Below are 28000 nucleotides of genomic sequence, written 5' to 3'. Positions count from 1 at the left end.
GCTCCAGTCTCTGGGGTCACAAAGAGTTGGACACGACTGAGCACATATGCACATATCTTTAATTTCTTTAAAGGGAGTTCACTACTGTGTGATTAAATTAATAATTGTTGTCTTTTACTATCTTAGATTTGGAAGAAGTTCCCTTCTAAATACATACTATTTACAACAAATTCAGATGTAAGCAGTCAGTCATCTATTGAGAGAATTCTATGAAAATGTCTTGCCACTGTTGTTCAAAAGCATGTTATTTTTTACCTCTTCTGTGAAGGTGAGGAAAATGACTCTCATAAGCTACTGTTTTAAGTAGTGCAATTCAAAATACAGTATTTTAACAATTGTTTTATATCAATACATTGTATACCTACATCATAATTATAGTACACTGGGGTGAATCATATCACTGTGTCCTTTTGGGTACATTTCTCACCTGCTTGTGTCATTGTCATAGTCATTGGGAGATCCAAGTACATGTGTGTTCTGTGTACTAGCATCATAGTGCCACAAGAATGGTATGTACATGGTAACCCACGCTATAAAAGTTAGTATGCCTGATTCCTGGTTAAATTGTCAAATGCTGGATGTTCTGTGATATCCTCCCAAAATTTTTTCTCTATTATATCTAAAAATGCTTTTTTTTTTTCATCCTATAGGGAAATTTAAAAAGTAATGTTCAGCAATTTCAAACAAAATGGAACACCACATTGATTGATTTTAAAACTATTAATACTTCTTTGTACATACATAGTATTTTACTTTTCTGGTTGGGTTACTGTGTGCTTCAGAGACCTTCCTGTGGTTTACTCAGCCTCTGTGTTAGTGAAATCTGAAATTTGCAAGACTTCCAGGACAAGGCTAAGGGGTAGGTATACCATTGAGTAAGGTTGGAGAGTTTATTAGTTCTTGACATCAGTAAATTGTTTTCCATGGTTTCACTATGACATGTTACACACAGATTTTGACTTTAAAGTATCTTATCAGTACTGTAGGAAGAATGTTTTGTGGAAATGATACAGTTTAGTTAGAAAGTTTCCAGCTTTCTGAGTGACTTTACTAAAAGAAGATCTCTGAGCTTGGGACAAATCTTGGCATCTCCTCTGCCTCACCTCTCTGCTAAGGTTCAGCTGTCTCTGTAGTTAGTCTTGACTGTTGTCTCAAATGTGTCTCTTGTAGTCAAGAGTGGTTGGGGCCACGGCTGCACCTTTCTCTGTGCATTTAGCATTTCCCCTAAATTTACCATTTGAACTCCAGCAAAATAAAATGCCTCAAGTTGACTTGTGTCATTTGAAGTTTGCTCTGTCCAAAACAAGCTTCCCTGGTGGCTCAGATGGTGAAGAATCTGCCTGCAAGCTTGAGGCCTGGGTTCGATCCCTGTGTTGGGAAGATCCTCTGGAGGAGGGCATGGCAACCCACTCCAGTATTCTTGCTTGGAGAAAAGAGGCAAGCTAGCTAGAATACTAGCTGAGCCTAGTATGACCATCTCACCTCACTAGTAGCAATAACAACCTCACTTAGCCACGTCTCCTTAGATCCATTTATTTATCCTGAGAAAATAAGAGGTGGTTGATTTTTAGGTTTGCTCATCATTCTCAGGTTGGTCATTTTTTTTTCACTTTTGAAAGACCATTGAAGAATCTATAGCAGAGGACAGTTATGTTGCAATTTTATTTTTGCTACAAACTGAAAACACTTTGGCACAGCTACTTATTTCTGTTTTCCTTAATACAAATAGAACTTTCAGCTTAATCTAGTAACATCAAATAGAGGAAAGCAAAAGAGCAGTGCCGTTTTGTTAACTTTTTTTAAGTGGAGTCATAATTTTTCAGTGACATTTGGAGACACAGCTATCATATACATAAAAAAGAAAAAAAAAAAAACCTGTCTACAAAAATACTGCTTGTACATGCAATAGAACACTCTTTGTTGTTGCTAATTCAGCATATGAAGAAATAGCCCAATAATTGGAAACTTACTTGAAACCAATAACATATTTGATTCTTTTCCCCCTACCTTTGTGGGAGAGTGATTCTCAACCCTCGATCCCTTTGGAAAAGCACAGATAGAATCATTAAATTCCAGCAAACCTTTCACAGTATTTTTAGTTTCTAGAGCATATGACCACTTTGGACATTTAGCAGTTTTTATCTGCATAGTATTCTCATATGATGAGAAATTTTCCTTGATATTCCTTAATTCTCAGAGATTCAGCTGGTGTGAGTCTTATGATGTGACTGCCGCTGTACAAATGTAGAAGGAAACTGAGGCAGAAGAGGAACAGCTTCAACAGAAAAACACAGGATGTTGGTGTTTTTTCTTTCAGTGAGTTACACCCGTCATCCTGAAGGAGAATTATAATCCAAAGGAGTGACAGAACTGTAAGTATTCATTTCATTATTTTTTATGTTGTTTTAATTCATACTTGACCAAGCAGTTAGAAAAGGCTGATTCTAGATTGATGAAACACATAAATAGGTATCTGTACAGAAATACACAGTCATACTTGACTTTAAAGCCCCCAATTTAACCCTTAATTTGATAACACCTAAGGCTTTTGCAACAAGTATGATGGTGGCTCTCTTGTATATTTCTGGAGCAGTAACTGCCTTTTATATTTTGGTTTATTTTTAATGCTAAGTACAAAATCAAAACATTTAGATATATTTAACAAGTATATAAACTGAAGTTAAAGCCTTTGAATAAGACCTGTCAACAGAGAAGTAGACTACTTTCAGCACTGGAGATATTTGGATATTACCTAGACCCTGGATAAGAGAACTTACTACTAAATTTTTCTTCACTTTTAAATAACACAATAAGGTTCCATAAAAGATACTTTCCGAAACTAACACAATAAGATTCTCTAAGAGATACTTTCAGAATCACATCAGTTAAAATGTGCTCTCACTGTACTTTAGCTCCAGGTTTGATTTTAATATTTTCATTGGTTTGACCATTGCCTATGACAGAGCAAGCTGTACAGTTGGTACTCGATAAATATATCACAGAGCAGAGCCACTTAAAGAGTCTTTCCGTCCAGATTATCCTAGTGCATAGATTCACAATTAATTTGGAATCCCGACAGCATCTTATCCGTTTGAATGTGTGGAACAGTACCAAAATGAACAAGTACCACATTCTTTCTATAAATGGAAAAATCTTAAATGTGTATTTCTTATAAATTACCACAGTTAGTGGCAGTAATAATAGTTTGGATAATGAATGACTTTCAATAAAATTTACTCACTAAAAGATACTGAGGAATATATTTAATAGTTCATGTGACTACTGTATATAGCAGTCCAAATAGGTGTTAGAATGACGTCCAGTCTCTTAAGATACCATAAAATATTTACATGTTTACAAATCTCTCCAAGCCAAATGAGGTTAAGCAGCTTTCAAAAAGCAGAACTGGTGAGAAGGGGAAGGAAGTGGTTAAAATTCTATTAGTCCCAGCCTCTTGTTTCCAGCCTGTGAATATGGTAGTTCCTAAAAGCAGTGACTATTCCTCTGAATATCACTTTGATGCCTCAAGATAGTTCTTAATTCCTCTAGCAGCATCACTGGATACTTACCCCTCCAGAAGTATTGGGTTTTATTTAACCAACAGTCAAGGTTTCAGGGAAAGCCTTTTTCTTTCCCCTTCCCCAAACCAAACCTGAGTTTAAGTATCATTTGTATGAGAACATGCACATAATCTTCCATCATTCCTTTCTCAACACCAAAAAGAAGTACTGATTATTCTTAGAAAAGATTATTTTTTATTTAATGCAGTGAATAGTCAACATTACCAGTGAACCAAACATCTGAAATTTGATAGAATGAAACAAAGAGAAATCAATCATCTGTTAATGGTTACTATCCACATCTGAGGTGGCAGGATATCAGGGTTGTAGACATTTGAGTAGACAGTGTCAGCACAGAACATAAATCTCACACAAAGTATAATCAAAAGTTACTTCAAACATTATACTATCAGTAAACTTTCTGTAATAACATCAGCTTCATGGAGAATAATGTCTTAGCAACAAATAATGATGGTATGTGGACATAAGCATGTTGTCATAAACATGATGCACTAAATAGAACATACTGAGGTCAAGGCCTTTCTGTAGAAAGGGAATTTAATTAACATTCTTTTAAGCACAGTGTAAGAAACAGATCAAAATAGTTCTATCATAAGAAATAGTATTTAACAACATAGCTTTAAAATAAAAATGCTTTAAAAATCAACTTTGAGATTAAATTTATTTTTGAAGTATTTTCTTTTAGAGTGAAATATATATTTCTTGCTCTAGCTTTTCTACATTTTTCCAGCATAACCCTCACCTTTACCCTATCCCAGTACATTGTTAATAAATAGTACAAAACACTTGTCTGCAGCAATATCAACCAAACTTAGTCCCCTACCAAGTCAGGGAAGTAAGACATCCTCACCAAGTTTTCTCTATAGAGGTATACTCCCTTGATAGAGCAGGAAGCTAGGTATAAAAACTACATGAGAGTCTTGGGAATGCAGTTTTTAAGTATAGGTTCTGTGGTAATAGTGAAACATTTTTAAAGGCAAACTTTCCCCTCCCCATAAGCAGTTTATTTTACAAAATAGGTTTCCATGCATTCTAATTTTCAAGAATGATTATTTTTTTCTAAAAATGAATGTAATGAGACACTGGCATATCACTTAGTACACTGCATTCTCCTCTACATTAAAATTGACACTAATAACAAAAATCATAAATGCATTAAAACATTTCAGTAACCTAATGAGGAAGTAGATATATTTTTTTTCTGTGAAATACTTGCATATTAAATATTTTTAAATGCACAGAGGCATAATCTGACATCAAACCAATGTGAATTTAATTTGCCAAATTTTTGACAACTGAACTGGGTTGCTAATTTGTTGACTTGGTACAAATTAACAGTGGTTGGTATAAAAATTCATTTATAAACATGGCAGTATTTTTTGTATTGTCCTGTAGAGATTTTAAAGTTTTAGATGGAATGATAGAAGATTTGAAAATTTTCTTTGTAGGATTTCAAGGTATGGAAAATTCTCTTGTTGAGGTGACTATACTTTCATTCATTAGCTTAAAACCAGCCTAGTCATAGCTAAATAATGTGCACAGGAATGAATATCAGGATCTGAAACTATGTAAGTTGAAATGCATCTGTTCCGTTATTCAAGTTCTGGGATTCCCCCCTCCCTTTTGAAATGTATAAAACATAGAAAACTGTAATGGATTATTTTTCAGATAAAAAATAGTCACATAAAAAAAAAACTTTAAATTCAAATTGACATTTACATTTTATGTAGATTTAATCAGAGCACAGCTGAGCATTTAATCTAATATTCTAGTTTTTCCACTTGTAATTAGAGAAGTATGTATCTCCCAATGTTAACCATTCTTACATTTGTTGTTCCAGTGTTATATTATTATCCACAACTAGCAAGGCTTTTAGGCAGCAATAGCTAAACCTTTATCAAACTGTTTCTGTACAATGGAAGTATATTTTCAAAGACATACGCCTTTGTACACTATTTACAAATTCTCTCAATCATGATAAAAAGGCAAAATAAATAAAAAACAGAAAGAAAGGAAGTGCTGCTGAGGCTGAAGGCTTTTTCTTTTATCCTCCCAAACAGATGCTGGCCTCCCCAGTGCTGGGAGCTGGCTAGCCAAGATTGTTTTTCTTCCTTTTACATGGGCTATGAGAAGGATCTGGTTTCAGTTCTTGGTATTGCACCTGTTTAAACAGTTCAGAGAAAGGCTGGTCAGGTGGCCACTTTCTGGCAAAGGAAGGAAAAGCAAAGGAATTGAGAGCCTGTGCTTGGGGGAAAAGTGCTCACTCTGGAAGCTATATGAGACCTGCAGCTGGGATGCAGAAAACAATAAAAAGACAGAGCAAGAGTCAAGGGAAATCTTGCCAGAAACTAGACGAGAGCCCTGATAGGAACTTTGCTAACAGGCCAGGATCTCCACTACCCATACACCCATACACATGTAATATTAAAAGCTGAAGCATCTCCATCTATTTTGCAGGGCCGAATAATGGTTCTTTGCAGTTTATTATGTGCTTGTTTAATATAGGCTTCATCTCCATCCAGCCCACCTTCGGGTCAGATACCAAATCAAAGACTCAACAGAAGCAAAGGAAAAAAGTACTGTTGCAACCCAGCTTCAATAGTTTGAATAAAAACATTTCTCATTTTACTCTGAAAATATTTAATGATTAACGAGCACTAATTAACCTCAAAGGATTAAGATATGCCCCCATTTTCAAAAATCAGTTACTTTTGTATGGCTGAGTCAATCTGCTGTGCACCAGAAACTATCACAACATTGTTAATCGTCTGTATTCCAATATAAAATAAAAAGTTTTAGAAAAAAATCAGTTACTGTCCCCCCCCCCCCCTTTATTGATCTCTAAAATAGCCATCTTTAAAACTCACCTAATTCATGCAGTTTATTTAGGGAAGTGTTTTTCTCAGTATCTGCTGGCACACTTTGCTTTCATCATCTAATATCCCTAATTCCTCCTTGAGGTAATGGTGACTTCCCTTCACAAATTCCAGCTGAATCTTCCTTGGAGGAGGACTGCCCTCCCTCCCTGACACCCCGGTAGGTTCTGTATGCAATGCTCTCTCATTCCCCATCTTCTCTATAAGTTTCTTGTTGGATAACACCCCAACTGGACTAATCCCTGAGTGGCAAAATCTTCTACAGGCTTTATTAACTTTACCTGGCTCTTCTAAGACCTTCAAAATTAAATGGATGTGAACGTGAAAACTCAATGCCACACTACATTAAAAATGATAAAAGCTTAAGAGAGATTGCAGGTTTATCTCCAGACCACCGCAGTAAAGTCACGTGAATATTTTGGTTTCCTAGTGCATATAAAAGTTCTGTTTATGATGTATGGAAGTCTGTTAAGGATGCAATAGCATTACATCTAAAAAAGAAATACCTTAATTTAAAAGTGTTTCATTGCTAAAAAAAAAAAAAATGCTAACCATCATCTGAACCTTCAGTAAGTATTAATCTTTTTACAACAGTAACATCAATGATCACAGGAACATAACAAATATAATAATGAAAAAGTTTGAAACATTTCAAGAATTACCAAAATATGACACACCCACAGTGAGCAAATACTGTTGGAAAAATGGTACCAATGGACTTGCTCAATACCGGGTGGCCACAGACCTTCATTTAGTAAAAAAGCAAATATCTGTGAAGCCCAATGAAATGAGGTATGCCTGCAGTAATAATTAATAATGAAATCTACATACCACTTGCACATCTGAAGGGACTCTGGAAAGGAAATCGAGTAGTTCATTGTTATCAATTGCATACGGATTCCGAAGCTTTTTTGTAAATTTATTGATTCCTGAAAAAGTGACAGATCAAATATTACTGACACCAATATAGTTTGGAGTCCAAAGGCACATTTCTGGCAAAAAAGTGTTGTGATTTGAAGATGTAGGTTAAGCTGCCTTGATTTCAACCTTGACTGACTGAGCCAGAAAACCCAGTTTCCTCCCTCCCTCTTCTCCCTTCCTTCCACCTTCCAGCTCAATGGCTGCTCTGTTTTTTCTCTTTGTGCTTCAGTGGCTTCTTCCCAGCAGGAAAGGCTTTCTATTTGGGAAACAAAGGGCACAAGCAGTGACCTATCTTGCCTTTCCCCTCAAATACTTAGAAGCTTTTTGTAGTTTTTCATCTGTGATAAAACTTGTCTACCCTACATTTTGGATTGGGATTAAGGCAAGAAGTCTGACTTAACTGGTTCCCCCTTTTCAAAAGATACACTTTTTTTTTTTCAGTGGTGGGGAAGTGTTGCTGTTATGCAAATTCATGTTTGAAAATGCATGACCTGGTGTTTTGTTTTTTTAATTTTAAACTGACCTGGAATTAGAAAAGGTTTACCACCAGCTTTTTTAAAAAAACATAAAAAGCTTTGAAGATGGCGACGCATAAACATCCTAAACCCAGCTCTTCCCACCAATACACGGGATTTACAGCTGCATATGGAACAACTGCCTCTGAGAATACCTGAAAACTGGCTGAGTGATGTCTGCACACTAACCATGAGAGAAGGCCCGCATCGAAGCAGGTAGGAGATGCAGGGGCACAGTCTCACCATAAACTCCACTCCTAGCCTGACAACTCATGGTCGGGAGGGAGCGCTCTCTGAGGAGTGAGGGTTTGAACCTCCACATGAGACTTCCTCAACTCTTTTAAGAATTGTACCTAGAGGGAGAAGCCCCCAAAACATCAAGCTTTTTTTCCTTCTAGTTTTGAGAAATAATTGACATACATCACTGTATAAGTTTTAAGGTGTACAACATGATGGTCTCTTGTACACATATAGTGAAATGATTACCCCAATAGGTTTAGTTCATATCCATCATCTCATATGTTGATAGATAAAAGAATTTTTCTCTTTTTCTATGAGTTGAGGGGGTGGCATTTTGCTTTTTTCCCTCCCAGTTTCACATGTAAGTGAAATCATATAGTATTTGTTTTTTTCTGACTTATTTCACTTAGCATAATGCCTTCAAATCCATTCATGTTGTCACAGATGGTAGGATTTCCTTGGTTTTTTATGGCTGAATAATATTTCATTGTATACCACTTCTTCATTCATCCACCAGTAGACACTTAAGTTGTTTCCATGAATCAGTTATTGTAAATAATGCTTCTGTGAACATGGGGGTGCAGATATCTTTTGGGGTTGGTCTTTTTGTTTCCCTTGGATAAATTCCCAGAAGTGTAATTGCTGGATCATATGGTAGTTCTATATTTACATTTTTAAGCCATCTCCATACTGTTTTCTGTAGTAGCTGTACCACTTTACATTCCCACCAACAGTGTATAAGGGTTCCCTTTTCTCTGCATCCATGCCAGCATGTTATCTGTTGTCTTTTTGATGATGGCCATTCTAACAGCCATGAGATGCTATCTCATTGTGGTTTTAATTTGCATTTCCCTAGTGGCTAGGGTTATTGAGCATCTTTTCATGGACCTGCTGGCCATTCATACGTTATCTCTGGGAATATGTTTGTTCAGGTCCTTTGCCCATTTTTATGATGATTATTTTGCTCTTGGGTTATATTGGGCCTTTATTGGATATTAGCCCCTTATTACACATATGGTTTGCTAGTATTTTTTTCCTATTCTGTAGATTGTCTGTTCACTTTGTTGATGGTTTCTTTAGCAATGCAGAAGCTTTTTGGCTTTATAGAGTCCCACTTGTTTGTTTTTAATTTTGTTGGTTGTACTTTGGATGTGATTTTCAAAAATTGTTACCAAGATCCATGTCAGGGAGCTTCTTAAAAAATGTTTTCTGCTAGAAGTTTCATTGTTTTAGGTCTTACAGTCCATTTCAAGTTGTTATTTTCGATAAGTGTAACATAGGGGTCAAGTTTCATTTTTCACCTGTGACCGTCCAGTTTTCCCAGCCCCATCTGTTGAAAGGACTGTCTTTTCTCATTGAGTATTCTTGGCTCCCTGGTTAGATATTAGTTTACCATATATGCTTGGGTTTTTTCTGGGCTCTCAATTTTTGTCTCAAAACACATAGCTTTGAAAACCAACTTGCATGTTCAGACTTACCCTCTCCAGGACCCAGCATGTAAGTAGCTGACCCAGAGGCAACCACACCATTTGTGGGAAAGGATCATTTGCTTGCCTCCAGGCATTGAAGGGAAGTCACTCAGGGAAGACATCTGATTTGAAATGTTCAGGAGCCTGCCTGCTTGAGGGACAGAGACTGGCAGCCATCTTTTTTTTTCTTTTCTTTCCTGGCAGGAACCATCTCTCCCCAGCTACCTTGCTTCAGCCAGTTGGTACCATCTTCATGCCCACCCTCTGCCATGCTCCAGAGCACCAGCATCTCCCTGAGGGGAGCTGTCACACATCGGGTGCCCGAGGTTTTACGTCTATGAGGCAGTTCAAGATGGCAACCTAGGACAATCATTAACTCACCTCTTTGAGACAGTCTCACCATAAACCCCATGCCCAGTGCAGGTACCCAGCCATCAGGAGGAAGCTCACAAGCCCAGAGCTTCTTTCTGAGTAGCTAGGAGAGAAGTAGCTTTTGTACACCACATAAGGCACCTCAGCTTTTAAGACCTGCATCTGAGAGATGAGCCCTCAAGGCACCTGGCTTTCAAAACCAACAGGCTTGCAACCATGGAACCCAGAGGCCTATAGTGAAAGAAAATGGCTCTTAAAGAGCTCGTGAGCACTCACTCATCACAGGACCCAGCACAGAAGTGCAACTCTCTGAAAGGTGCCCAGGTTCTATGTGAAGAAAGCCCATCTACTAATATTAAGGTGTTGGCCAAAGAGGCGGGAACCTGCTGGGATACTCCCTGGGGATGGAAGCTCCTGAGTCCCATCTTTGAGCTCTCGCTGCACTGCACTTCAGAGCACCAGTATCTCTCGGAGGGGAACTTTCACACCTGTCTGGTGTCCTGGGTTTTGTGGCTGCCACCCAGGGGGATACCCCTTGAGTGTTTGGCTCCGAAGGCTAGGGGACTTGTATTCCTGGGTCTGTGGCACTATGACATTTGGAGAGACGGTTCTTGGCAGACCACCACTCCCAGGGAACCAGACAACAGACTGAGACACACCCCCTAGTCTTTCCAAGAAGGGGCCTATTTGCTTGTCTGGGAGCTTTGGCCTGAGGGGCAGGATTCTGGGCCGGCCTGCGTGGAGGAGCCTCTGGAAGGGCCGTCAGGAAACAGTGGCGGCTGGAGGACGCAGTGGTTGCCTTCTCCAGCCAGCCAGCATCTCCCAGAGCCTTGTCTGGTGCCCGTTTTGGCAACTGCTCTCAGGAGACACCCCTACATCCCTAGTTCTGGTGGCCAGAGGGCTGATGTTTGCAGGTTCTCAAGGACTGTGACCAATGGAGAAAAGAGTTCTGACACCCTCAGGGCACAGCAAGAAGTAGAGACCAAGGAGCTCAGCCCGTCTGTGAAACAGGCCTATAAGCTAATGGCTGCAGCTGAGGGGCAGGCTTCTAATTAAATACACATCTAAGGGCTAACTGTGAACCCTTCTAGACACCTCAGAGGGGCTCCCTTACACATGTCTGGTGCCCCAGTTTTTGCAGCTGCCACCCAGGGGATGCCCCTCAACCACCTGACTCTGGAGGTCAGGGGAGCTGGTGTGCCTGCCTGGGTCCACTAGAACTGTAACACCCAAGAGACAGGTCTCAGCAAGCTGCCCCCAGCAGGGCACTGCACAAACGGGAGACTGCAGCGCACCCCCAGGGTTTCTAGAAAGACGCCTATTTGCTTGTCCTGGAGCTTTGGCCTGAGGCGCCACTTTCAGGTCTGGCACACATCTGAAGGCCTGCGGAGGGACGCTCAGGGAACAGAGGCCGGGGTGCTGTCATCACCACTCTCCTCCAGCACGGCTCAGCAGTTGTCTCCCAGAAAGCTTACAAACTCACCCGAAGCCCCGATTTTTGTGACTGTCACCCAGGGGACACCTCCAGATCCTCTGGTGGCCAACTGGGCCTACACTTGCAGCCCCACTGTGTGTATTTGCTTTCAAAGCTGCAGCCCACAGGGCTGACTCTCAGTGAGCCTGAGTCTAGGTGCTGACTGAGCGCCTCCTGTTCGAGACGCTGACAGGTCTTGGCACATCCTCAACTCCTGAGAGCTATTAAAACAGGCTGCCCAGACCGTCAGAAAGGTTTGAGAGACAACTAAGCCAAGGCAAAGTTGAATGATCTCCTCCACAAGACCACGACTTCCAGGCTGGGAGGGGTGGCTCTTTTGTCTAACGCATAGGAACCTACATAGAGATTCAAGCAAAATGAGGGACATGTTTCAAATGGAAGAACAGGATAAATCTCAGGGGGAAAAGTCCTTCATGAAACAGATGTTATTTACCTGATAAGAAGTTCAAAGTCATGCTCATAAGCATGCTCACCAAATTCAGGAGAATATGGATGAACACAGTGAGTACGTCAACAAAGAAAGAACAGATGAAGTACCAAATAGACACAGAGCTGAAGCATAAACTCATTGAACTGAAAAATACACTAGAGGGATTCAACAGCAGGCTAGATGAAAAAGAACACAAAGGATCAGTGAAACATACTAACATTTGCACTATAGGGAATCACAGACGAGAGAAAAGAGCACAGGAAATGTGTTTTAAGAAATAATGGTTGACAACTTCCCTAATCTGGGGAAGGAAACACATACAGATCGAGAAAGCCCAGGGAGTTCCAAATAAGAGAAACCCAAAGAGACTAACATCAAGACATATAATTAAAATATGAAAAGTTAAGGACAGGTATAATGAAAGTATCAAGATACTAACAACTTGTCATGTACAAAGAACCTCCAGAAGACTGGGCAGATTTTTGAGGAGAAACTTTGCAGACCTGAAAGAGATGGCATAATGTATTCAAAGCGCTGAAAGAAAAAGAAGAAAACTCGCAAACAGGAATACTACTCAGCTAAGCTATCCTTCAGAATTGAAAAAGTGTTTTCCAGACAAGCAAAAGCCAAGAGTTTATCACTAAACTGGCCTTACGACAAATGTCAAAGAGATTTCTTTAAGCCAAAAAACCGTGCAATAAGTAGCAAGAAGACACAAGAAAGCACAAGTGTCACTAATAAAGGTAAATACATAATAAATGTAGTGGGTTAATCATTTATAAAACCATAATGAAGATTCAACAACAAATATAGTAAAAATAACTATACTATAATAATTAGTTAAGGGAAACACAGCATATTAATTTAAAAAGGGTAAAATGAGCTATGAAACATGAGAAAACAGTAAAAATCTAGAACTTTCAAATGCATTCAAACTTAAGTTTTTATAAGTAAGCCTCGCAGTTACCATATAGCAAAAGCCTACAGTAGATATACAGAGCAATAATTACTTTAAATGAACTAAATTTTCCAATCTAAATACATAGGGTGTCTGAGTGTATTAAAAATAACCAGCCTCTTCTATATGTTCTTTGAGAGATGAAGTCAGATGTAAGGACACACGAGACTAAACGTCAAGGGATGAAAAAAGATATTCCATGCAAATGGAAACCCAAAGAAAGCAAGGGAAGCTATAACTTATATAAGACACTTTAAAACAATCTAAATTGGAAAGGAAGAAGTAAAACTGCTGCTATTTGCAGATGATATGACTTTATATATAGAAAATCCTAAACACTCCATCAAAAAACTGCAAGAACTAATAAATGAATTCAGTAAAGTTTTAGGATACAAAAGGACTGTATAAAATGCTATTGCATTTCTATATACTACAATGTACTACCAGAGAAATTAATAACAAATTTAATCAAGAAAGTGAAAGACCTATACACTGAAAATTGCAGGACACTGATGAAAGAAACTGAAGACCAAACAAATAAATGAAAAAGTATTCCCTGCTCAAGGATTATAAGAGTTAATATTGTTAAATGTTCATACTATCCATAGCCATCTACAACTTCAGTACAATTCCTTTCAAAATTCCAATGGCATATTTTAATAGAAACAATCCCACAATTTGTATGGAACCATAAAAGTCCCCAAATTGCCAGAGCAATACTAAAGAATAAATCTGGAGCTATCACACTCCCTGCTTTCAAACTATATTACAGGCCTCTCATAACTAAACAGTATGGTATTGGCATAAGAACAGATGACATGAATCAGTGGAACAAGATAGCCCAGAAATAAACCCATGCATATATGGTCAATTACTTACAACAAAGGAGCCAAGGATATACAATGGTGAAAGGACAGTCTCCTCAATAAATTGATGTTGGGAAAATTGGACTGGCACAGCAAAAGAATGAAGCTGGACTATTATATCATTTATAAAAATTATTCAAAATGGACTGAAACTTGAATGTGAGATCTGAAACCATGAAACTCCCAGGAGAAAACATAGGTGCTAACAAAGTAAACAAGTGGGACTGCATCAAGTTAAAAAGCCCAGCAAAGGTAACCAACGAAATGAAAAGGAAGCTACAGAAGGAGAAAATATTTGCAAATCCTATATCTAATAGGGGGTAATAGGCAAAATACATTAAAAATGTATACAACTGAATAGTCAAAAACTACAAACCAATTAAAAAATAGGCAAAGGATATGAATAGATGTTTCTCCAAAGAAGACAGATGGCCAACAGGTACATGAGATGCTCAATATTACTAATCATCAGGAAAGCCAAAATACAAACCACACTGAGGTACCACTTCACACCTATCAGAATGACTATATCATCAAAAAGACAATAAATAACAATTGTTGGTGAAAATCTGGAGAAAAGGGAACCCTTGTGCACTGCTGGAAGAAATGTAAATTGGTGCAACCACTATGGAAAATACTTTGGCCACCTGATGCAAAGAGCTGACTCATTGAAAAAGACCCTGATGCTAGGAAACATTGAAGGTAGGAGGAGAAGGGGCCGAGAGAGGACTAGATGGTTGGATGGCATCATGGACTCAATGGACATGAGTTTGAGCAAACTCTGGGAGATGGTGAAGGACAGGGAGGCCTGGTGTGCTGCTGTCCGTGGGGTCCCTAGAGTTGGACAGGACTGAGCGACTGAACAGCAGCTATGGAATAAAGTATGGAGGTTCCTCAAAAAACCAAAAATAGAACTACTACTGTACTCCTATCATTTCACTTCTGGGTATCTATCTGAAGAAAACAAAAACATTAAAAATACATGTGCACCCCCATGTTCATTCAGCATTATTTATAATAGCCAAGACATGAAAGCAACCTAAGTGTCCGTTCATGGATGAAAGGATAAAGCTGTGGTGTACATACGCACAATGGAAAATTAGTCAGCCATTTAAAAAAAACAAAACTGTGAAATCTTGCCATTTGTGATAACAAGGATTGACCTCAAGGGCATTCATTATGCTAAGTGAAATAAGTCAGACAAAGACAAATACTGTTAAGATTTCACTTACATGTGGAATCCTTAAAATACAGACAGAAACAAAGCTCATAGATAGAGAAAGCAGACTGATGGTCATCAGAGGTGGGGCAGTGGGAAGTGGGTGAGGGAGTCAAAAGGTACAAATTTCCAGTTGTAAAATGTCTTGGGAGGCTTCCCTGGTGGTAAAGAGTCTAGTGGTAAAGAATGATAAAGGTCTAGTGGTAAAGAGTCCACCTGCCAATGCGGGAGACGTGGGTTCGATCCCTGATCCGGGAAGATCTCATTTGCTGGAGAGCAACTAAGCCCGAGCACCACTACTGTTGAGCCTGTTCCATAGAGCCTGCACTTCACAACTAAAGATTAGCCCCCACCTGCCACAACTTGAGAAAAGCCCACACAGTACCAAAGACCCAGCACAGCACAAAAAATAAGAATTTTTAAATGTCATGGGGACTATAGTTAATAATGCTGTCATAAACATTTGAAGGTTGCTAGGAGAGTAGATCATCACAAGGAAAAAAATGTTTCCATTTCTCTATCTCTGGCATTGAAATTTTTAGAAGCCAATTTTCCTTTTAAATTACAAGAAATTTAAATTTAATGCTTGCAAAAGATGCTGCTGTGATTGACTTACTTGGATCACTTCTTGGATTAGAATGGCCAAGAACCATTAAAATGAGGCATATCTACCCAAGCTAAATTATCCAATGGTGAACCCTCTGCACTACCTGAAGAGCAAATATGGATGAGGGGTAAACAGGTGAATTTGGAGCTAGTATACAAAAAATAAAAACTTGATGAGGTAGAAATGTCAAGAAAGTGAAGTCGCTCAGTGATGTCCGACTCTGCGACCCCATGGACTGTAGCCTCCCAGGCTCCTCCGTCCATGGGATTTTTCAGGCAAGATTACTGGAGTGGGTTGCCATTTCCTTCTCCAGGGGATCTTCCCAACCCAGGAATCGAACCCAGGTCTCCTGCATTGCAGGCAGACACTTTACACTCTGAGCCACCAGGGAAGCCCAACAAGAAATGTCAAAATAACGTATAAAACTAGAGGTATCTATTCCTCATATTCTATGGTATAATGTAGAATTTCAGTTGGATAAGTCTACTGTTTTAAATTTATATTGCACTTAATAAACTACCAAGCATAGTCACATAAACATAAACAAAGAGCTTTTTGTGAAATCAACAGACTGGGTCACAAACCAGAGCATCTGGGCTCTTCTTCAGGGATTTTGGCAGAATAAGCTAATGCAATTATGATTTGGTCTCTGTCTCCCCATGTGAGACCCATGTCTTAAATTTCTGTTTAATATTTCAGCAATCACCTACCACTGAAGGAATACTGTTCTTTGTTTTATTTTATTTGATGAAACAAGAGACCCAAACACATTCTCTGAAAATTATGTTTAAGACAGCTTGCCAGTGAGGCCACCCCAGGTTATACTGCCAGATGTCTGCCATGGGCTCCACTTTCTGACAGCTTGGGGAAAAGAAACCAGAAGTTCCCCACCTATCACAACTGAGATGGCAGGTCTGACCTGGGTAGGTTAGAGGTAATAAACTGCCACACCTAACGCCCTACCCTAATGCCTTCAATAAAACAGCATCTGTTTTAAATATCAGAGGAAGGAATGAAAGAACATACAATCGGGTCCCAAGAACATAGTGGGGGAAATATCTCTTCTTTGGATAGTGAAAGCACTCTCCTGTTTCTTTAGATTATAGGAATTAAGACAAGAAAACATAATCATCCTTCCCTTCACTCTCCACTCCCTACCCAAGATGTAAAGGTAATGATGATATAAAGGGCAAGAGGCTTGCTCAAGATATGAAAAGACAGCCAAAAAGAAGAGTGAGATTCAAGGATTTTAAGACTGGGGGGCCTGGAGACATCAGACCCTTTTCCATTTTATTCCTGCATATTTCTTTAAAAGCCTTGATAGGAAAAGAAAGAAACTTCCCTTTTCATCTTTTTACTTTCAGTGTGTAAGTCCATGTTTTCTGAAGTTAAAACCCATTTGGCTCTCTGCATTTTGTGTAAGTTTAGTAATCTCTGGTGGATGCAGGCCAGGGGCATGTAGAGCATTCTACCCAGTCTTATTTATATATATATATATATATATATATATATCTCATTAATGTAGTTTTATATGTTCATCAATCTCGGAGACTGAAAATTGAGTTTTCCAACCAAAAGAATTTTGTTGGGTGAGGAAAAACAAACTCCAAACTATGAAGAGTGCTGTAAGTACCACCTTAAATAGAGTCTAAAGTGAAGTCGCTCAGTCGTGTCTGACTCTGCAACCCCAATGGACTGTAGCCCACCAGGATCCTCTGTCCATGGGATTCTCCAGGCAACAGTGCTGGAGTGGGTTGTCATTTCCTTCTCCAGGGGATATTCCCGCCCCGGGGACCAAACCTGGGTCTCCTGTATTGCAAGCAGACACTTTACCATCTGAGCCACCAGGGAAACCCTAAATAGAGTCTAGGTACATAGAAACTGTCAGCATGCAGCATAGTTGCATTAAAAATTAGGATACTCCCTCCCCAGAAACTACCTTCAAAGTGGGTTTTTACATACGCATTTGGTACACAGCAGAGGTTTTTGTTCCCGAGCAGCCTTCCGATGCCAAAGGCCCTCTTCCCGCTTCCTAGAGGTGACCTCTTAAACACGCAGCCATATATAGTACCATGTTTACGGACGCTTCCACAAAATAAAGTACCACAGCACAAAAGCATATTGCCCTAAATGCACCATATAGATCGCAATGCCTCTGTTTACGTGTAAGTGGTGAAAATAAATCAGAGTGATATCTAGACAAAGCTACACTTTGATGTATGGAGAATCTGCACCACTACATGTTTATAGTATGATGGAGCCTAAGGTGCTAGATAAGAGAAATGGATTTTGCAGGTAGGCCTAAATCTTCAGACTGTTGTGATTTTTAACTGACCTGTCTCTCTCCATCATAGAACAGCTTCATGACCATAAATACAGGGAACTGCTGACAGTGTAACTCATCCCTTAAAAACAGTTTGTTCTGAGCAGCTATGACAGTCTTTTTTTTAAGGAGGCTTTACTTACCCCAGACAAGGACAATGTATCTCAGCGGAATGAAGTACAGGATGGCTGTGAACGCACAGAGGGCTACGATGGCCAGCCAGCTTAAGAACGGGACGGTCCAGTTGAAAGTACTGAATGAGAAATCAACACATCAGCAATCTGAGCACTTTGCACTTTTCTCAAAGATGAAAACGAATGTGATTCAAACTCTGGACTACGGATCTAGCAAAGACGTACTTCTTTTGGGAAGAGATGCCAGTGGTCGTGGGCTTTCCTGAATACAGGACCCAGGTAAGGGGTGTTGACACTAACCCCTCCACGCTGGCTGAGATGACTTGAGGGTGTAGAGTCGTTGTACTACTTGAGTGACTCCCTATGGTTTAAAAATCTTCTAAAGCTAGTACTCCATCTCGTTTTCTCCAACTTCTCATAGAGGAGAATGCCCCTGGGCCTACCATTCTTTCTTCTGTGAACTCTCACATAGGATTACCCACACTGGAAATAAAATATTGCCAGCAATTGTCTGTAGACCTAAATGTTAACACTGTTGTGGAAATCCTCAGAACTTGAGAAATCCTTGGAAAAATAGTTTCCACTTCAGCTATGTTTCAGATGGAATGAGAAATCAGCAAGGAGAAATCTTGTAAAAACTTTTGTTACCATCATTGCCCTCCTCCCAGAAATACATCCATAATTAGGAAATAAAGTCAACATTATCTGCTATTCTCCCTGCATTGTTTCTGGCAAAGGAGAACATGGCAAATGGTAAATTTGAAGACTACAAAGGAAGTTTAAGCGGAAAAGGGTGGGTTTTTGATAATGGAGGGGTTGGAAGCAAGACTTGAGTATTGACAGTGATAAAACATCAGAACAAAGAACAGAAGTGGGATCAATGAACAAAAGAAGTTGCAGAACAGTACCAAGAAGATGGGAAGGACTTCAGTGGGACAAAAAGAGGAAAAACCATGACAGAAGGCAGACGGAACACAGAAAGACAGATATGTTCAGGCTTTCTGTGTAGAATATCCGTAGTAAGTCTGATAGTTTTTAAGAGAGGGTGACAAAATTATAAACAGACTCACTGCGTGGAGCCCTCAAGGTTAGGTATATGAACCGTGTCTCCATTTACAGGCATACTACTGCCTTAGTGCTCGGCCTCCAAGGAGGAGCTAACGTATCTCTGAGTGACTCTTTAGCGTAATTTAATGAAAACAACCAAAATAAGTAGCAAATCTGTGTTCAAAGCCTAGATTCTGTTATGTGACTTTAGGTGGCCGACCTCTCTGAGCATCAGCTTTCCTGGTATAAGATGCAGACAGCTTTTACTGTATCCAGGAAGCCTGGTGGTGATGGCAGCATGTTTATGGGAATCAAGGTGATGTTATTTAGAGCCATTAAGCTGTGGAAGTACTGTACGGCACTTCTTAGCAGTGAGAAGGACCCCAAAGACACTTGGAGAAAATATGGAAATTGTACATGATACGGATAACTGTCAGTGTTTAGTTCTTCTAATTTCCTGGTAATGGATGCTCTATGCACTTGGATTGGGTTTTTCCAGAGAAGCCTGTAATCCAGTAAAGGATGTTTGTCAAGAGATTTTCTCATATACTACCCCTCAGCCTAATACTTAGAAGAGTTATTCCTTAACTGTGGCATATGACTTGCTTTTTGTCTTTCTCTAGGTCACGTCTCCTAAATTTTTTTTTCCCCCAATAAAAAAGCCCAAGTTGGGTCCAACTGGGTTTTCTTACTTTTAGTAACTCTTGGGGTCTGGCTTTTCTGTTGTGTTTTTCTATGTCCTATGGCCAGAGTGAGCGTCCTGTAATTGTCACAGGTAAAGGAGCATGCCTTCACTCCTCACTGACACCTGTAGTTCCCTTGCTTCTGCCCGCTGTGGAGACAACAGAACGCTGAGGGTCTGTTTGCTCTCCTGCAGTTGAGCTCAGAGCCATCCGTCACACCACTGGATGTGCGAGGGCGCTGGCTCCTCACGCAGAAAACCCTCCTCCTGGGCAGCCTCACTGAAGTGCTCCTGTGTTCTTATTCTTCTTGGAAGGATAAATGGCAAAGAATACCAGTATAGCTAATGTCAGGGGGAGAAAAGACTGCTCTTTTTATTTCCACAGTGCATCATGGAATCTAAATCTAGAATGTGATCTTATACCATTTCCCCCCAAGAGATGCTATTCAAGAAAGTTCTGGAAGGATTATTTCATAACAAGATGTAATTATGGAGACTTCCATTTTGTACTTAAAGATTGCATCTAAATCTGCTTTCTAGATAGATCCATTTTATCCCATGTGACTCCAGGGGAGTTTCTCTCTTTTTAGTAGTCCAAAGATGATTATGCAGAAGAGAGATTTCCTGCAAGACTCTCTAGATTATAGGCCATGTTCCTGTACCTCAGCCTGGACTTGTGTCTCTGTCTATCCCTTAGAAAGTTCGACCAAATCCAGTTTCCCCAAGGCTGGTCCACAGCCACGACCTTATTTCCTTCAACTGGCCATGGTCTTTCCCAGTACCTGTCTGAGGTCTGCTAACACCCAGAGTTACAAAGAAGCCTCGCCACTTCAGGCAGTCACAGTCCTGACCTCAGAGCTGACCCAGGGTCTTCTGCTATAAATGAGATATTCCTGTTGGGTAGCCTACACACTACCTCAGGGAAAGGACAACACCCCGGAGGGAAATGCTCCATGTCAGACTTCACCCTTTGCTTCTGAGATAGGTTGTGGAGAACAAGGAGACATTCTTAGAGACGGAAATAACATGAAGAAGAAGAAAGATGTGGAAATCAATCTTGAGAAGTCTGATACTGAATGTTGCTTAAAAGTCCCATTTGGGAGTCAGAGGGAGGCTGTTGCGTCTAATGTGAGAAAGTGGAAGCTCAGCACCTATGCATGTGTGGAAATGTATTAAAAATTATACAAAATAAAATACATTATGCCTTGAAACATGAAAGGCACCAGATGAATGACCCATACCTTTAGTTTAAATAATTTACTCCTTTCAATTTCTGTGTATGCTGAAGCATCCAAATCTGCTGCAGACTTTCAGTTATGAATAATAAACAATGAATAGAGATATGAAACTAGAAACATACAGGCTTATCCAGGTATAAAGCACCCCTTCTTGAACAGACCATTTAGAAATCATTATGCAGGCCGATTTTCATGTAGTTCAGTGGCATGGGCCCTTAGTATACTTTTTACTGATTATTAATTATAAATCCACCTTACCATTTTTATAATTAAACAGTTGTTTTAAAATATATATTAGTAAGTAAGACGAAGTAAAACACAAATTATGTTTCTTAATTTTACTTTTGTTCTCCGTGAAGCTCTATTTCCTAACTTTTAAATTATAAAAATTGTTTATTTTCTAGATGACAGAGTATTAGTTTACTTCATCTATAATTATGATCTCAGCTAGTTAAACAGAATTGAAGGAATATTTTCCAGGGTGCTATTTATAATTTTTTTTAATTTAACTTTATTGATGAAACTGTTAACTTGACCAATAATAAAATGCAGGTGTGTCTTGATTACCTGAAATCCTCATTTAACTTTTTTTTTTTCCTATTGCAATTTCATATTCTAAGAACAAAGTCTTGCTGTGAAAATGTGCTGAAATTTAGGACGGTGTTATTTTTTTCAAAGCTAAAGTATGACTTCTTTCCAACCAATATGTTCTAAATTTCAAGGAGGAAATTGACAGAACTTTCATAAAACCAAAGACTGGCAGAAACAAAGTAAATAATGATGAAACTGAGCAATAGATCACCCAGACGGAGTGTCCCCTGCCAGAAAGAATGTGGCATTTCACCCTCTGAGAAATAAATGGACACTGTCCCCCAGAAAGCCAGGGCTCACATGTCAGCATCACTCACTTTTTTATCCTTTCGCCAAAGGAAGCCACTTCATCTAGGATGTTCTGGACACTGATACATACCTCCTGGATGGCATAAATTTTATTTATAAATCCCTTTTTTTCACTGTCCTAAAACAATAAAAAAAGAGAGATTCTATGTGAGTAAAGGTATCTATATCCTTCAGGGCTTGAATTCTTTTCATTGTCAGCACTGTTACAGTTTTAAACTTAGATGAACTTCATTTTTCCATGGATGTAAGTGGCTGCATGCAGCCCCTGAAAACTTTAGATATGAAGGGAGGTCAGCAGAAGAGTACTCGGCATTGTAGGCCTGTGGCAGTGTGACGGTGGCTGCAGGGCACAAGACTCACAGTCCGTGGCTCTCGCCCTGATGAACAGAAACATTTCAGCAGGCGGACGGGAAGCATAAAGATGTAAGAGGAAGATCAGGTCTCAGAATGACCAAATGTGGGACCTCTGCTGGCCCTGGGCCCACCACGACACGATGCTTAGCAGACCCAGTGTTCTGGCCCACCACCCACAGACCTAAGTTTGGTCTTGGCTCCAGATTATTTTAATAGCAGGGAATGCTGGGTGCAAATAAGAAGACCTGTGAGCAATGAAAACTAAAAAAAGAAAATTTTATTTAAAAAATAGAATCAAACTGAAATTCAGTAAGTGTACACTTCTAGATAAACCACCTTAGGGGCAGCAAAATACATAGCCTGGTCCCTGTCTTAAGAATAAGAGCCACATACTTCATGCTCTGTTAGTCAGGGTTCTAACTAAATATTTTCCCCCATTTGTATTTAATTCTTCTTTTAAAACTTGTGCTGGCCCTAAGCAAAGCTGGTGTGTGCTCCAGCGAATGGGTGCGGATTGAGCACCCAAAGAGTGGTGTGAACCTGGGGGGTGATATGCACGTTTCTTAATTTTAGACCCAGAGGAAGAAATAATGGTGGCCTTTCACGATAGAAAATTCTGCTTAGTAGCCTGGCACCAAAGGCACTTGCCTAGGCTGTTTGGTGGAGACCATCCAACCCATGACTCCATCTCTCCATGCCAGCTTGAATCTCTGTGGAAATGTAGATCCAATTTCATTACTTTTAACTTCTTCTGAACACTTGCACGCCTTGCCAGAACACTTGAGACCTCATGTGGCAGTCAGTGCTTGCTGGAAGCAGCCAGGAAACCAGAATAATAATGTCGTCATGTTGCACATTTACATACTGACTTTCATTTTAGCAGAGTCTAAAGCACTTTGCACTGTGAACACTTGGCTGGGGCTGGCATCCTGCCACCTTGGAAAGCGAGGGCAAGTGAGTGACAGGTGTGTGGGCAGCCTCCAAGGACAACAGGGTACAGTGGGACTGGGGACGTGGATGCCAGTTTTATAACATGATCTTTAGATACCAGATACTTAGAGCCTTCACTTTAAATTTAATTCCCACGGGAGATATTGCCTACATGATTCATCTCACTTATGCCAAACGGACTGTCAGGCAATGAGGTAGATGAAATGCATGAGGCTCAAAGTTTAGAGGAAAATTACACACTCTCAGTGTCTTCAAAAGTTGCCCTGTCTTTAAAAGTTGCCCTTCACTTGTCATTATAAACACAGGTGCATCAATTTCTGGTGTTTTTTCCCCTTCCCAGGAATAAAACAAAATGCATTCATTTCACCTATGCAATTGTACATTTTAGAATAAAATGGACAGCCAGTGGCTCCTCCTTGTTCCTTTCCGAATTACAGAATTGGTCTGCTCTAATAATCTACACGGCTTTCAGTGTTCTCCCTCAAGCACCAGCTAAGTTCATTTACATTTATGAAGTAAAGTGTTCTCACAAAATATTTTTCTACATGCAGAATAAATCAAGTTAAAGATGAAGCATGCTGGTTATACAATGAAAGTTCATTGAGAATAAACTCAAAAAATAACCAGTCTGAAATTACGAGGTGAATATTTCTTTCACAATAGCAGTAAAACGTATAAGACACTTAGCCGTACCTTAACAAGAAACACACAGAATCTATAATCTATATAAGAAATTAGAGATAATGTATTTATGCAGTGGAATACTGAATATTAAAAGAATGTATTCTTTTAGTTGAACATAAAGGTTTAATTTTGCAATTTCAAGCAAATCCTAATGTTTGGTGTAAAGTAAAATGGGGAGAATTTGATGAAGTATTTTTAAAATTTGTTTGGAAGAGTACCTATAGCTAAGCAATGTTTGCAGAAGAGAAATAATGAGAAAGCATTTATTGTACCAGATATTTAAGTAATTAAAATATGAAAGATGAGCATTAAAAGAGGAATTGTTGTATAATAAAGCACCATCATAAATCTATCATGAAGAAGGAAATATTATGTTACTGGGTAATTGCTTTAACTATTTGGGGAAAATTATATTAAATCATGCCTTAATAGATTCTCAAACCTATTTGAGATAGCTCAAATCTACCTCAACATCTTTCTCAAACTGAAGTACCCCAAATATACATTAATTTAAAAGCAAATAACTAAAAAAGAATTATAAAAGCAGAAGAAAAGATAGGTAAGTTATTTACTGACCTTGGAATAAGAAAGAACTTTCTAAACATACAAACAGTGAAGAAAATCACAAAGAAAAATAATTAGTAGCAAAAGTTATATAAAATTAAAAACACATCAAAAGTTATAAATTTAAAAGGCTAAGTGGGAAAAAAATTTTCAACAAATATGACAAATGAAGGGATGGGATTTCCAGTATATTCAACAAACACTGGAAACAATTTTCACAGCAGTTTTTTTTATAGTAACAAATCATGAACATGTTTGGTATAATTAATTATGTTAATACAAACGGTGGACTATTAGGAAACCACAAAATTCTGCTTAAAAGAGTGAAAATACTTATAATCTACTAGAAATTTAAAAGAATGGGAAGCAAATATGATATACAGCATAATCCTAACTTATTTTTGAAATGGGTAGGATGGAAAAATGAAGGGAATATGTCAAAATATTAAAGGTAAAATGGATGTTTACCTTCCTCATGCCTTCCTATAATATTCAAATTCTTTGCAATCAATATATTCTAATTTTATAACCAGAATAGTTCCCTGATTTTCTACAACATCACTATAAAAGTAATAGGGATAGAAGACATAAATGAATCAGTACTCACTGGACATGATTTTATATGGTTTATCTGTTTTTTCCTTAATTTATTTTTTTTGTCTTCTAAATTATTTTTAGAAAGAAGTAGAATGTGAACATTCACTCGTTAAGCACCATAAAGTGCTCTTCACATAACTCATTCAATCCTTACCACCATCCTACAATGTAAATATTCCCCCCACTTTACAGAAGAGAACACTGAGGCTCAGGGAAGGTGACAGCACTTGGAATGAGGACTACAACTAGCCAGCTCCAGAGTCTGTTCTCTGCACGATATGCTGTGACCTTCTCCTTCTGCCCAGGAAGACTGCAGTTCCTACCCAGGATCCCTGTGAGGATAAACAAGAAAAAAAGACTTGCAAAGATTTAGAAATGTATTATTGTAAACACCATGATCAGCAAGAAAATGAAATCTAGAACCTTGATTCAAAAATGGAAATTGGAAGATTGTTAGAAACCACCAGATTTAACATTAATAATGCAGTGTGCAAATATAAAATATGAGCCCTTCATTAATAAGATGTGTCATTTTAGGCCTCTACAAAGACTATTTTTAGTAGATACTTTAACTGTATCTTTGGCTAAAGAGTTTTTTAAAATCTGCTCATTTAAAATTTTCTTTCTTTCTTCTGCATACCCATCCTACCCCCAAGCCTGTCACCCCTGGCCACCAAAATTCAAAATAAAACAGTCTGGAGTGTTGGCAAATTTTGAAAAGGGAATGCTTTAGGATAAAATTTTTTATTTTAAAATCTTCCATCAAATTCTATATTCCTCCACTGAGGTCTCCAACCAATGAAGTAATTACTCTTTATATACAGTATATGACCCCAAACTGCAATGGGTAATGGAATTGCTCTGTGTTGCTTTCCAATATTTCACACTTTTTTCATTAATGTTCAATACTTTATTAGTAGAGAATAAATTGGTACATTTCTTTTATTGTCATTTTTACTTTCCTTTATAAACCAGCCTGGATGGAAAAAAAAATAGGGTAGTTAGTCATCGAAAAGCTTGGAAATGACACTATTGTTTGTTTGTTTTTAATGTATTATTAAGGTTTCTTTTGAAGATGTAAAAAGAAACCTGTAAAATAGAACTATAACTATAAATCTGAAAACATGTGAGATATATATTATACAAGTTTTTTCCTAATAATTCCATATGACTTTTAAAATCTTATTTTCAATAGTCCACAAAATATTAATAACTGCACGCCTGAAATACAGTGATTCTCTCATATTCACCTATTTTACTGTCGTGTATCCCATTAGAAAATGAACTGGATTTTTCCAAAGAACTCTCTAGTTCCTAGCTGTGAGATATTTAGAAAATTCTCAAGACCTAAGGAATCAATATGTACTCCTTATAGATGGAGAGAATCCTGTTCATTGACTTTCAAACCAAAGTAACATGTGCTCCCATTCACAGATTCTGTTCCGAAAGAGAACAAGAAGCCAAGGTGATAGGTGTCAGGGGATGTGTGTTCTGTGGGGTTGGGTTCCTTGTGCACCCAGCTGCATCCTGCCACAGTCGCTCACACCAAAGAGGTCACTGTCAGTCCTGTTCATGTCAGAGAAAATGAATCTGTTGGACACCTGTGCTGTGTTCAACATAGCAGGCGTGTAGAACATGTTGCTCAAAATATTGATGTTATAAAATTCAACTTATTTTACTTTCTAGGGTGAGAGAGTGTCTTAAGAGTGTAAAGGGGGAGTGCTATGAAGTCTCGTATTGGGATGAGCACAAAACAGAACTGTCTTAGGAAACCAGAGCATATGTTCACCTTACTGATGATCTCCCAGAGGAGGCGTGCAGATCTGCACCCCAGAGAGCTCATCTGGACCATAATTTTGCTTTGCCTTTAAAGTCCTGCTAGGTAACCTCGCAAAAGGTGAGCAGTAAGACTTACATTTGCTATGAGACATAATCGTGATAGTTTACTGTTGACTACACCTCTTCTGTGAGCAAACAGAGCACCAACTATACAACTGTGTTTGGAATATGTTTATGTTTCATGTGATTTATTTTTTATGCTAAAGATGGTTTTAGTGTACAGCTTTCTTAGTTCACTCAGTAAAATGCCCTGCAAAACAGACTTCCTCTCGGATCTATACTTCTAACCTAGGGAAATATTCGACGTATAGGTTGAATAAAGGCACATAAAGTGGCGAAATGTTTTCTTCATGGCAATATTCCTTCTTTTTTTCAGGCATAGAAACCTACCTTGCAGCCTTAAATCTAGAAAACTGAAATTCTCAGAGAGATTCTCAACAACTCACAGGGACTCTTGACTCCTGAATCTCATCCCAGTGTCTTATTCAGTTTTTATGATATCAAATCATACCCAGGTTACTGGGTGCCGTGGCTCTTTTTCCAATATTCACCTTGAAAATAGGAACCCTCCACTGAAATATTAGAGGAGTCTCAGATACAGTTAAGAAGACAGATGGTGGGGGAGCTTCCCTGGTCAAGAATCCTCCTGCCCGTGCAGGAGACACGGTTTTGATCCCTGATCTGGGAAGATCCCACATGTGGCAGAGCAGCGAAGCCCATGCGCCACAACTGCTGAGACTGCTCCAGAGCCCAGGAGCCACAGCCGCTGAAGCCCGCGCGCCTAGAGACTGTTCCGCAACAGGCGAAGCCACCAGAATGAGGAGCCTGCACGCCGCAGCTGGAGAGTAGCCCCCACTCGCCGCAACCAGAGAAAAGTCTACGCAGCAACCAAGACCCAGGACAGCCGAAAATAAGTGAATACAGACTTAAAAGGGAAATAAAGTCTGTTTTGTCTGAAGTAAGGATTGCTACCCCAGCGTTTAAACAAAAAAGACAGATGGACAGCATTTAAGACAGTATATTTTCTTTTAAAAAGTAAGAAGTAAGTATTTGCTACCCCCATTGTTTTCAAAAAAATAAAAGATGGACACCATTTAAGACAGAATATTTTCTTTTAAAAAGTAAAACAGTTCTCAAA

At 38.9% G+C, this 28000-nt stretch overlaps 1 protein-coding gene and 1 long non-coding RNA gene across 13 annotated transcripts in view; one reads left to right on the top strand and one right to left on the bottom strand.

Moving 5' to 3' along the window:
* Positions 1–37: 37 nt before the first annotated feature.
* Positions 38–27960, top strand: LOC122439529. Of its 3 annotated transcripts, XR_006268908.1 has the most exons (5): positions 38–268; positions 651–859; positions 2198–8109; positions 26710–26920; positions 27239–27960. It is a non-coding gene; the product is annotated as an uncharacterized LOC122439529 (long non-coding RNA). The 3 variants fall into 3 exon arrangements; XR_006268909.1 differs by lacking the exon at positions 26710–26920 and having other exon boundaries at positions 39–268; XR_006268907.1 differs by lacking the exons at positions 26710–26920; positions 27239–27960 and adding an exon at positions 9807–14328 and having other exon boundaries at positions 39–268.
* MCTP1 (multiple C2 and transmembrane domain containing 1) overlaps positions 5607–28000 on the bottom strand; it is a 558463-nt gene continuing 536069 nt past the window's right edge. For all 10 annotated transcript variants that reach the window (XM_043464644.1, XM_043464640.1, XM_043464643.1 and 7 more), the window contains 4 exons: positions 21882–21991; positions 18016–18125; positions 7289–7386; positions 5607–5742 (listed from right to left, as the gene is read on the bottom strand). In XM_043464644.1, coding sequence (XP_043320579.1) covers positions 5671–5742; positions 7289–7386; positions 18016–18125; positions 21882–21991 — 390 coding nt within the window. In that variant the 3' untranslated portion in view covers positions 5607–5670. The remainder of the gene's footprint in view (positions 5743–7288; positions 7387–18015; positions 18126–21881; positions 21992–28000) is intronic.

The sequence above is a fragment of the Cervus canadensis genome, chromosome 4, assembly GCF_019320065.1.
Source record: "Cervus canadensis isolate Bull #8, Minnesota chromosome 4, ASM1932006v1, whole genome shotgun sequence".
Classification (NCBI taxonomy): domain Eukaryota; kingdom Metazoa; phylum Chordata; class Mammalia; order Artiodactyla; family Cervidae; genus Cervus; species Cervus canadensis.
This window is presented reverse-complemented; position numbering and strand designations above follow the sequence as displayed.